At 34.7% G+C, this 12,726-nt stretch overlaps 1 protein-coding gene and 1 long non-coding RNA gene across 4 annotated transcripts in view; one reads left to right on the top strand and one right to left on the bottom strand.

Moving 5' to 3' along the window:
* LOC136838528 (uncharacterized) overlaps window positions 1-12,726 on the top strand; it is a 595,187-nt gene that overhangs the window by 213,863 nt on the left and 368,598 nt on the right. The gene's annotated exons all lie outside the window — the stretch shown is intronic.
* The window catches only part of LOC136838527 (protein cab-1), a 353,168-nt gene continuing 341,047 nt past the window's right edge, over window positions 606-12,726 (bottom strand). For both annotated transcript variants that reach the window (XM_067103617.1, XM_067103618.1), the window contains exons 6-8: window positions 5,992-6,156; window positions 5,190-5,292; window positions 606-1,924 (exon numbers count right to left, since the gene is read on the bottom strand). In XM_067103617.1, the coding sequence (XP_066959718.1) occupies window positions 1,796-1,924; window positions 5,190-5,292; window positions 5,992-6,156 (397 nt within the window). In that variant the 3' untranslated portion in view covers window positions 606-1,795. The remainder of the gene's footprint in view (window positions 1,925-5,189; window positions 5,293-5,991; window positions 6,157-12,726) is intronic.

The following is a 12,726-nucleotide window of genomic DNA, read 5'->3' on the forward strand; positions in this document are numbered from 1 at the left end:
TATATATATATATATATATATATATATATATATATATATATATATATATATATATATATATATATATGATTACTGTGTGTGTGTGTTATGCTTATATTTGTGTATTCATATATAAGTGCAATTGCTCATATATATATATATATATATATATATATATATATATATATATATATATATATATATATATATATATATATATATATATATATATATATATACATATATATATATGTATACATACATCTTTTATATTATTATCCTCTTGGTGTGATAAACGGTGTATATCTATAATATGTGAAAGAATTTTCTTGTGGAAAAGATACCAGGGTGATTAAAGGTGAATACCATTGTTTGTTTTATAATGAACAAAGGGATTTTATACATGAAGCAAATATATTTCATTATCTGTGTTCTAGAGGCTCTTCAAATACTTAATTCTATGATTACATCATTATCTCTATTCTTCCATACTGAGGCAGTACTGGAAATAATAAGACATGTCATCCTAATTTACTTCAATTTGGATATTCAGGTAGAATATATTTCGGTATTTTCAGTTGGGGAAAAAATTATCTCAGATATTTTGGGCAAAAAAATGGCCTTCATTTTGTCTGATGTCTTTATTAAATTGAGTTTCATTTGGTTCATTTTGTTCAGCATATTGGCATCACCACTTCACTCGGGGATCACGACTCTCGAGTTTGGGAATTTCATATGATCAGCTGATCATATTGATGGCATTTGGCGATGCTTGTAAACCCCCTCCCCCTCTTATGTTTCCTTGATGTTGTTGATAAGTTACTTAACGAAGCCAGCCTGTTTTGATGGAAATGAAAACTGAACAAACTAGTTTTCCAAATCTTGCTTGTGGATAGTCTTCAAATTCATTGTGGGAAGTAAAATACTTTTTGAAATCCTCTTGGGGAAACAGTGCTTTTCTGATCCTTTTGGAAAGCAAAATTGCTTATTCAAATCCTCATGGGAGACAAACTGGTTATTCAGATCCTCTTTGGAAACAAAATTCAAATCCTCCTCAGAAATAAAACTTCTTATTCAGTTCCCAATTAGAAAGAAAAATCCCTATCGTAATCGTTTTTCGGGAGCCAAATTCCTTATTCGAATCCTCTTTGGGAAACAAAACCTTTGTTCAAATCCCCTCTGAAAACAGGAAGCTTTATGCAAGCAGTAACAAAAACAAAACCTTTTTTTTTTTCCACCACTAATTCAAATCTTTTTTGGGGGGGAAAGTGTGTGCTTATTCATGACTTGTTTTGAAAGACCTGCTGATTCTGACTCATAGTGATGGAAATATTTATTAGATATTTGATTTTGAAAGAGTATGTTTATTCAGGGCTTCTTTTGAAACATTTTATACTGGAATCCATGACGAATAGTTTTAAGATTTATTTTTATGAAAACCCATTTTCAAAACTGAGAATTTTTTCACTTCATCTTGCAAGTCGAAATTCGAAATTATTCTTATAATTATGTCTTAAACGGGTGCGACAACTTGGCATTCTTCAGAGATAATCAGCGAAATAAATAAAGCCTTCAGACACAGGGAAAGAGTGTCACGAGTTGATGTCCCCCTCATATAGTTGAGTCTTCCCTCAAAAAAAAAGAGAAAAATTAAGAAAATGGGAAAAAAAGAAAACAAGAACAATTCAGGAAGTAAACGAACCAAGAAAACCTAGCCGTGACAAAGGCTTTTCTTTCCCAATTTTATCAAGATTTCTTATTTTTTTTTTAACTCGGTTTTTCTTTCTTCTCAGTTTCCTTCTTCGTCCCTCTTTCTTCACTTGGCCTTTTGTTCTTCTTCGTCCTCGTCTTCTTCGTCTTCATCTTCTTGGTCTTTCCGCATGGAGGGCGTGGCAGGGGTGGGGTCGTCGTGGAATAAGGGATTTTTCACCTCCATCTCGCCAGTCTGATAAAGAGAGAGACAGGAGTTATTGATCTAAGTAATATTATGCTTATAGTGATTATTATGACGATTGTGATTATCGCCATTTTCCCAGTCAGGCAAAAGAGGCTTTGTTTTTGTAATTGCTGTAAGTGCATATCAGTCTGGTAAAAGCAAAGGGTAGAAGGATTTAGTAGAGTTTTTGTTATCATTAATATTTTTTTTTTTTTTTGCTCTTCTCTCCAATCGGATAAAGGACACAAGAAAGATATTATTATTGTTACACTTCGTTTTACTTATTAATATTATTATGTTTTCAACTCGCTGATCTAATATGTAAAGCAATTATTATTATTATTATTATTATTATTATTATTATTATTTATTATTAATATTATTATTATTGTTGTTATTATTATTATTATTATTATTATTATTATTATTATTATTATTATTATTATTATTATTATTATTATTATTATTATTATTATTATTATTATTATTATCTCATTGATTATCGAGAAGAACTTCCACAAACCTAGTTCAAAAGCTCCTAATCTTTTTCAAAATACGAATGATAGCTCACAAACAGAATACAAAAAATCATAATTGGTTAAAAAAAAAATGTAGCACTTCCTGTAGCGACTCTTACCCAAAATCCATTTTTGTAAAAATACACCCACCAGCCGTCACACTAATTAATGATTTCATAACAACGAAACGTAATTATATATCATAGACATAAAAGAGATTTGGAATTTGATAATAGCTGAATAAATAAATCTGTTCCACGAATCGTTAGTCATCAGATAGACGTATCTTGCTGAAAGTAATTTTGCTGAAATTTTTTTGGTCAAAAAATATTTTATGGGCATGGATTTTCTGGTGCCGGTGCGTAGCATTTGCATCTCAAAAATATGTCTAAAACATATTATTATTATTATTATTATTATTATTATTAGTAGTAGTAGTAGTAGTAGTAGTAGTAGTAGTAGTAGTAGTAGTAGTAGTAGTAGTAGTAGTAGTAACAACAAAACGTCCTTGTGTAAAAAGATAAAAATAATCGGTAAGCGGGTAAAAATATTTTTGAACAAACGGCACTTGAGCAATAAATACTAATTGCAAAGGCAGTGGAACATAGCTCTTTGAAATACCAATACATCCTCAATGTTTAATGTAAGTTACTCTTTACAGAATTGCACGTAGCGACTTCACGACTTCTGTCAACTACAAAGGGAACACGATTGTTGAAAATGAGTTCCGTATCGAAAAACTAGTAAATTTGCGATCTCTCTCTCTCTCTCTCTCTCTCTCTCTCTCTCTCTCTCTCTCTCTCTCTCTCTCATTTCATATCATTTTTTGTACCTCGGAAGAGGTGCATCACCAAAGGCCAGTTGCCAAAACAAAATGGACTAAAAAAAAAGGGTTTTCTGTTTTTGTTTACCATTTTTGAAACGAAAAACGTGTTGAGCGCCTGGATCAAAAGGCCGTATTTAGCACAAAGTACTTCTGAAGCAAGTTTAGATCGCGCTTAATTTTCGCCTAATTTTCGGCGTGACGATATGAAAGGAAGCGTTCGTTTCATATTTGTTTTTTATTCCATATTCTTTATGTTTGGAAATGCAGCTGCATCATAAACGTCAACACTGTGAGTCATCTTTATCGGAAAATAACGAAGTGGAAGTTGGATGTTCCACAAGGTACAGAGTGGGAAAGCTGAAACACTAATTTAGTTTTCTGTAAAGGAAAACGACTGTGCCGGCTTTGTCTGTCCGCCCTCAAGACTTAAAAACTACTGAGGCTAGAGGGCTGCAAATTGTTATGTTGATCATCCACCCTCCAATCATCAAACATATCAAATTGCAGCCCTCTAGCCTCAGTAGTTTTTACTCTATTTAAGGTGAAAGTTATCCATAATCGTGCTTCTGGCAGCGATATGCGATAGGCCACCGTCGGGTAGTGGTTGAAGTTTCATGGGCTGCGGTTCATACAGCATTATGCCGAGACCTCCGAAAGGTATATCTATTTACGGTGGCCTTGATTATACGCTGTAGCGGCTGTACAGAAAACTTGATTGCGCCGAAGAAACTTCGGCGCAATTTTTACTATTCTATTTTTGTTTCTTCTCATCTGCTGATTACGTGGGCATTTATTTATTTTTTTTTTTATTTCCCATTATTTTTAAACAAGTCAATAGTAATAATGATTATAAGTAAAGAAATAAAATCCACAGTAGAGGATTTTTTTAACTTTATATTACATGAACACTGTTGAGGATTTTATTTTTTCCAGCTGAAGAATCAAGTTTTCGTGAAGAGCCTTGGCAATAATAGTGATTGTACCAAATAGTTTTCAAGTCAAGTAATAGCCTTGACCATAAAGAATAAGTTGGTATTTACAGATTGTATTATCTTGTGGTTTTTAAAAATCTCTACATTAGAAAAATTATAAAAAAAAATTACACAGTGATTGCCTGATCGTAACCTGAAGAATCAATTTAATGTTAATATAAACATACCATAATAACTACACAAGAAAGGGATGTTAGTACAGTGGTTATATAGTAAGGTTAGCAGTATTATATATTTTTATTAAGCTAAACAATTTGATATTTTTTAAAGCTTAACAATTTGATAATTTTTTAAAGTTAAACAATTTGATATTATTTTGATGACGCTTTTAGAGAATGCAAAATTATTTTGTACATAAATACAGGTGAATGGAAAAAATAAGCCGTGTAACATACCTATCAAACTATCCTTATCTGATAAAAACTTAACTTACTAATCTAATCTAATTACCTAACCTAACTTTCTGTAGGGGATTAGTGCCTTCAGTGCACCTCACGCGGTGCGCTGTAGGCATTACTTAAGGTTCTTTACACCCTCCCTTCGGCCCCTGTCTTTAGCACCTTGCACTCCTATTACTTTACCTCCGTTCATATTCACTTTCTTCCATCTTGGTTTTCCTCCTCTAACAGTTGTTTCATAGTGCAACTAAAACTGTTTTCTTTACTACATTCATAAAATTGTTTTTTCTCAGTTCCCTTTCAGCGCTGAATGACCTCATAGGTCCCAGCGCTTGGCCTTTGGCCTAAGTTCTGCATTCTGTTGCATTCTATTCCTAACCTAACCTGACTTAGTGGGGTATCCCCCCCAACCCCAAACACACCCCAGCCTGTATTAACGTCCCATGAAATACAACCACCTCCCCGGACTACACCCGCCATCCCCACACAAAATAACAACCATTCATGTTGAGTTGGTTGTGTGTTTTTCCTCACACTCACCGGGGCTAAGCCAGGGCACTCGTAGACGGTGTACTCGTTCTCCTCGCCTTCCTCTTCGGAGTCCACGTCGGAGGCGGAGCCGTGACGTTCTGCTCCCGACGATCTGTTGTCAAGAAGAGAAGGTGTTTTCGTCATTATTGTACGCGTGGGAAGACACACGGAAGTCTTGAACTGGTTAATAAAAACGGGTGAGAAAAAGGACGTGTTGTTTTCTGCAGTTCTTGATGGCGTGAGTGGAATGTTAAGGAAATATTAAATTTACATCGGAATTTGTAAAGGAGTCAATAAAATGTTTGAGAAAACAAATGTTATATTTTTACTTAGAATAGTTCTCAGTGTGTGTGAAGAACTTTATTACGTGTGGCTAAAAAAATTTTTGACATCGAAAGAAAAGGAATTTGCATACACACACATATATATATATATATATATATATATATATATATATATATATATATATATATATATATATATATATATGGAAATGAACACATGGGAACGTGTTTCACAGAAATAAATTTCTGACTCACCACGCGACCGAACCTCGGTTTCTCGAGTGAGAGTCCAGGGCGTTAGCAAATTCGGGCACAAAGTTAAGTACTCAGGTTCCAACTCCTTTTATGACCTTTGTGCCCGAATTACTAATGCCTTGGACTCTCACTCGAAAGACCGGGGTTTGGTCCCGTGGTGAGTCAGAAAATTATATATATATATATATATATATATATATATATATATATATATATATATATATATATATATATATATATATATATATATATAAGAATAACCTTGAACTTACTTTTCCAAAGCGATCATCTGTTGCTTTTGGTGTTGATAGTGATACATGTGAGCAGACTGGGCGAGCTTCCTATCTCCACTGGAAGGCGAGAGATCCTTGTTGGGTCCTGTGACCCCGTAGGCTGGGTATTCGGCATCCTGTGCAGCTCGGTGGCTCTTGTTTAGCCTGTTGGAAGAAAATGAGAAACGTTAAATACATAAGAATATTAGTTGTTTTTTTTCAGTAATGTTATGAGAATTCTTTACAATTCATTTTAATTTTGGTTGTTTTCGGGATATCTCGGAATTAGACGACAAACTTAAAATTCATTTGGTATATTTTCATGGTATTCGAACAGTGATTTAAGAAGTATTTTTTTTTCTTTTTTTGCAAATTCAACTGGATTAGGCGATAAATAATGAAAATGCATTGCATTTCCTTTTAGGCGTGATTTGGTTTGATGTTTATTCCAGTGAAATTACGGATTTAGGAACTTTTGCAGTAAGTTTCTGAATTTTTTACAAAGCGCCATGCGCGTATACTTTTTAAAGTTTAAAAATATGCCTGACAGGCCTGTAACCAATTTTCCCACACATCTTGTGGGAAGTAACGCACTCACTGCTAAGGTCACTCTCAGGGGAGATCCTGTAAGATTTATTGATTTATATACTCTTTATTGATTTATATACTCACTACTAAGTTCTCTCTCAGGAAGATCCTGCAAGACTTATTGATTATATACTCATTGCTAAGTTCTGTCTCAGGGGAGGTCATTTAATTCTTAGTGAATATATACTCCCTTATAGAGCTGTGATTGTTAACCAGATACTTTGGAAACATTGTGTTATTTCACTCAAGCACGCCTAATTCTGAGTGTCTAAGATTTTGTTGTTGTGAGTGTTTTTGAAGTGACGAGGGCTTATCTTCTGTGAATGGTAGCTTCTGTGGTATTAGGCAGTGTTCAGATGGTAGGTTTTGTGCTGTTTTCTCTGAATACAAATGCTAACAGAACCAGTTATCCGTAACTATCATGCACTTGGGGCTCGAAGAAAAATCAGTAAAAATGAAAAAGACACCGAATTAATCTCGGTGAAGCGATAACGAGCGAAAGGCAGGCTCTAAGAGTTGAGGAACATGACAGCAGGAAAAAATTCTAAAGTTCGCCATCAGAGGAAAATATATGACAACTTCTGGAGCGTCAGGTCATAAAAACATTTTTGCTTTTGTTGTTTTAAATGCATTCGAAATTACACTTGGTCAGGTATTAGGTTGTGTTGAAATGGCCGTTTTTTCATGTTAGGCTATGTTGAAACGAGAGCTGTTGCAATGTTAAGTAAAGCAGAAATGACGGTTGCCGAGTTATTAAACTGCGTTGAAATGGCGGTTGTTGTTGTGTTAGACTATGTTAAAAAAAAAGCTGCTTTTGGAAAGTGAAGCTGTGCGCAAATGATTTAGTGAATAACAGTTGCTGTTATCTACATCTATATTTAAAATACAATGACTGTGTTGTCAGGCTTTATTTTGATGACGGTTGTTTTGATGTGAAGCTGTTAAAGCATCAGTAATTATGATGCTAGATTCTGTTGAAATGAGTGCTTGTGATGTCAGACGACGTTAAAATGGCAGTAATTATGACATTAGACGATGTTAAAGTAGCAGTTGTAGTCTTAATATTACGTACTAAGTTACTATGACGTAAAGGTATGTGGAGGGGGCAACCATGATGTTAGTCTGTGTAGATTAATAGTTATCTCATTGTTAGACTATGGAGGAATGACAACCGGTTCTATGCAGTATTGCATGTTATGTTTTTTAGTTCTTCATTGGTGGGATGGGTAGAGCTTTCGGCTAGCACGCTGTTGGCCCAGCGTTCGACTCTCCGAGTGGCCAATGAAGAATTAGAGGAATTTATTTCTGGTGATAGAAATTCATTTCTCGTCGTAATGTTCGGATTCCACAATAAGCTAGGTAACCAGTTGGTTCTTAGCCAGGTAAAATAAATCTAATCCTTCGGGCCAGCCCTAGGAGAGCTGTTAACCAGCTCTGTGGTCTGGTTAAACTAAGATATACTTAACTTAAAATGAATGCAGTCACATGCTCTGTCATAGGCATTAACTTGTGTTGTTCTTTGTTATGATTTAAATTGCCATATAGAGAGAGGGGACGTTTAGTTTTTCTATTTTACCTTAACCTTATTATATATGCTTGGGTTTTAAGACAAAGGTGAAATATCTATTTCAGTCTTAAACGAAATTTCACCTGAAAATCTAAGACGACTTGACATCCGGTTGACAGACAGCCCTTTTTGTAATTTCATGACATTTTCAATGATTTCTTAATATAATTTCCAGATATCACGAAAATGTCAGGAAGTGGTTGTGTATTTTTTAAATGATATAATCAGGAAATGTTCAGCATACTTGGATGGCTTTCGTGTGACATACAAACAAACTCAGGAATATATAAATCTTTCTGACTTATATACTCCTGTGTATGTTTTGCATATTTACCTATTATTTGCTTATCTCTACTGTTTGTTGCCAAATGCAATTCATAATTAGCCGCGTAGATTTAAGGGCGTATACATTCTCTCATAAAATATGGATATGAAAATATAACACGAAAATTCATTTGAACTCTCGTAAATTATAAAAGAAAACATAAAAGAGAACAAGCGAAAAATCACTTTGAAGCCAAAGTCATTAGAGATATTAATTAAATGAAATACGCCCTCATTAGCTAAGTATTGGCCGGGACAGGGAATGGGCAGGGTATGGACTATGGGACGGGGCTAATGATGGAACTGGAGCTGTGGGGAATTGGGAGGGGGTGGGAGCTCTTGGCTGAAAGGGGGATAAGGGTCTCAGAGAGAGAGAGAGAGAGAGAGAGAGACAGAGACAGACAGACAGACTTATTTCAACAGTATAATTATACTAAATCCTGTTGACGCATTAGAGCAATTAAGGACCTATTTTCCACTAATTGGATTTGAGTAAAAGAGGACGTTTCTTATAAAGTGTTTCACTTTCATAGCCAATAATGTTGCTGTTGTTTTTGATTGAGCTGGCTTAATACCAGCACGGGCTCTTGCTCACGGAGCAGCCCGTAAGAAGTCTTGTGTCCTGCTCATATGACAGTGGTGAGTCATGTACCTCTTATACTACAATGGCTTCGTGTGCTCTTTTGAATAGGACGAATATGCATCCTTGGTATGTGACAGTTTCATTATGCGCCTTACATGTGTGGTGTGACGAAAACTATTTGCTCAGTGGTAGTTTTAAAAAAAGGCAATTCATAACCACGTCGGTAGATGGCTATTAAAGCAACATGCGTCTAAGAGCACAGACATTCATGCACGTCACGTTCCCGGAGTATTATGACGGCTACTCAGGCACCCAGCACGCGTGACGATGGAATTTCATGTACCTCTTATGCTTATATGTAAGACGAATGTTCCTAATGCATCTTATATGCGTGCGGATGAATATTCTAGCATCGTATAAAACTACTTAAAAGCTAGACTTGCACTTAGCTTGTAACAAAGGTGTTTGGTGTAGCTGTGCCTGCAGTTACGCCTATGATGAAGGCTATCTGTGCTTTTCATGTATATGGAAATGGTTACTCATATACCTTGAAGTGAATGGTGATGGTTATGTATGCACCATATAGAAGCAACCATGGTTTTTTATGTATATTAAGTGTGATGTAGGTTACTTAAGTATCCAATGTGAACAACAAAATCTCTTGTGATAGTGGCTGATCCTACACCCTACATTATTATTATTATTATTATTATTATTATTATTATTATTATTATTATTATTATTATTATTATTATTATTATTCAGTAGATGAAACCTATTCACCCAGAACAAGCATACAGGGGCCATTGACTTGAAATTCAAGCTTCCAATGAATGTTGGTTCCAACCTCCCACCGCAGACCCCACACTGCAGCAGTAGCTGATCATGATGCAGAACCAGTGGTTTTCATCGCCCTGGGGTAGACGCAACATCTGAGTGGCATGTCACGACACTAACCACTATACCAGCGGACCAGCCACATGTCCACATGGTTGACAGTGACTATGCACCTTGTTTATATTGTGACAGCTATTTGTGCAATCAGACAAAGTTGACTTCACTTTTACGGGGTAAAAAGATGACCACCTGTTTCATGCTGAATCATTCGAGTGGAAGCGTTGAAATAGATCAGTTTATCCCTGAATTGTAAGTTGAAGGGTAAACGTGGTAGAAAACGCTCTTTTAATTTTTTTGGAGTCATTCTTCAGTAGGAGAATCGGTATCATATGTGTATATAATATATATATATATATATATATATATATATATATATATATATATATATATATATATATACTGTATATATATAACACCACTGGAAAGAAATTATAAACGGTTGTAACTCCTGACCGGTGTCGGCGTTTTATTACTAAGCCATCTTCAGAGGACTGATACAAAGCGGTAGAAATTCAATATATATACTTTGTACCAGGCGTTTTGTAGACGAAGTCCTGCCTTCACTAGTGACAGGTCATCTTTTCACAGATCCGATTATCTAGCTGGAGCCCGTTTTCCCTTTTCCCCGTCTTTCAGCTCACTTTCCATAAAATGAAACTTTTGCATATTTCTTCTGAAATCAACGGATCGAGTTGATACATTCCTTGACGGATATTCCTTTTATAAAACTAGATTTAATTTTTCTTTACAGTGCGTCATTAGAGGAAACTACATTTTGTCCCCGTGAGGTTAATTGTATGAGTGTTTTCAATATGTACAAAAATTCCACTGTTCACCTGAGCATATCTTACACATGTTGTATACTGTTTTGTTCTCTTTTCCAGTGTTTTCTAGTTATCACTTTGGTCAGGATTTACAATCGTTTTTCGGTACCTCCCAGTGGTGTCTGACACATAAAAGTCACTTATCAAATGTGATTGTAATCATATGATGTTGTAATATATATATATATATATATATATATATATATATATTTATATATATATATATATATATATATATATATATATATATATATATATATATATATATATATATATAAAATATATTATATATATATATATATATATATAAACATTTCTACAAACGTCTTTTAATATCAATTCGCTCTACCTCGGAAATAATATATTTTCATATGTTACCGAAGGGGAATTTTTAGTTGATAATAAGTTCGTCGTCCCACGGGACGACGAACTTACTATCAACTAAAAAAAAAAATTTCCCTTCGGTAACATAATTTATATGAAAATATATTATTTCCGAGGTAGAGCGAATTGGATATTAAAGGACGTTTGTAGCTTAATGCTTGTATATGAATCACGGTGATGTGATAAAAATTCATTCATATATATATATATATATTATATATATATATATACATACATGTATACATACATACTGTATATATATGTGTGTGTGCGTATGTATGATGCATGTATGTATATGTATGTATGTGTGTACATATATATATATATATATATATATATATATACATATATAGATATTTGTATATATGTGTGTGTGCGCGCACACACGCACCTTCATGCATATTTCCTTAATTCAAAGCGGGATGAAGACGTAAACAAGATAAGCCATGTCTAATAAAGTTCGTCGTTTCTATTATGTTGTGAAAAAAAAGGTGGCATTAAGTTCGCATCATGCCAACACAGGCTCTTGCTCCCATGGCTAGTCAGCCAGAAAACGTGATAAAGGAGAGAAACAGAGGAGAACAAAATACGAAAACAAAGGAATTTGCTGTTAAATTCCCTTGTTGTGTTCAACTGTTTTTGTTACCATTCCAGGCCACCCAAGTACCGCCGCGTGTTATATTTTTGGTATTCAGTAATGCTCTGCACATATTCAGTAATGCCGTTTAAATACACGGTAATACCCGAGTGATACACGCGAGTATTGTGCGTATAATGATGCTTAGGATGTTATTTACATCCAGTAATACCTTGGGCGGGAATTCAGTGTTTATACACGTTCTGAATATTTCCTGGTCAATTCTCGGTTGAGGAGTTATAATCGAAGGTTAATGTATTCAAACATTAATAGCTAAAGTTAATGACCAGAAGCCGTTTTGCGTATGAATGTGTTCCTTAAATACGTTGCTTTTCTTGTTTTAGCGTGTGTAAAAAAGAGAGAGAGAGAGAGAGCTGCTTAAAATCGTAAGGGTAATGCCTTTAGGAACCACCCCTTCAAGGCATGTGTGTGTGAGAGAGAGAGAGAGTGAGTATCTAATGCAGTACCATTTAAGGGTCAAACAAACATTTCCACCATCAACGCTTTAATATCTAAAATTATTTCTTCTTTATAACTTCCAGCGCACTTACTCCCTGCCATTATCCTTTAATGTTTCTCACTGAAGAGATCATCTAAGCATCTTGTGAATCCAGTTTGTTAAATTTTCTTTTGAATTAAATTTTTAATTTTGAATGTGTCATCTGTGTTACCATAGTGACTCATTGTGTGTGTCATTTCATAAGATTTCTCACATCTCGTTTCTAATCCTTTTAGTTTTCTGTAAAAGAAAACTATTGTGCCGGTTTTGTCTGTCCGTCCGCGCTTTTTTCTCTCCGCCCTCAGATTTTAAAAACTACTGAGGCTAGAGGGCTGCAAATTGGTGTGTTGATCATCCACCGTCCAAACATCAAAGATACCAAATTGCAGCCCCCTAGCCTCAGTAGTTTTTATTTTATTTAAGGTTAAAGTT

The sequence above is a fragment of the Macrobrachium rosenbergii genome, chromosome 5 (genome assembly GCF_040412425.1).
Source record: "Macrobrachium rosenbergii isolate ZJJX-2024 chromosome 5, ASM4041242v1, whole genome shotgun sequence".
NCBI lineage: Eukaryota > Metazoa > Arthropoda > Malacostraca > Decapoda > Palaemonidae > Macrobrachium > Macrobrachium rosenbergii.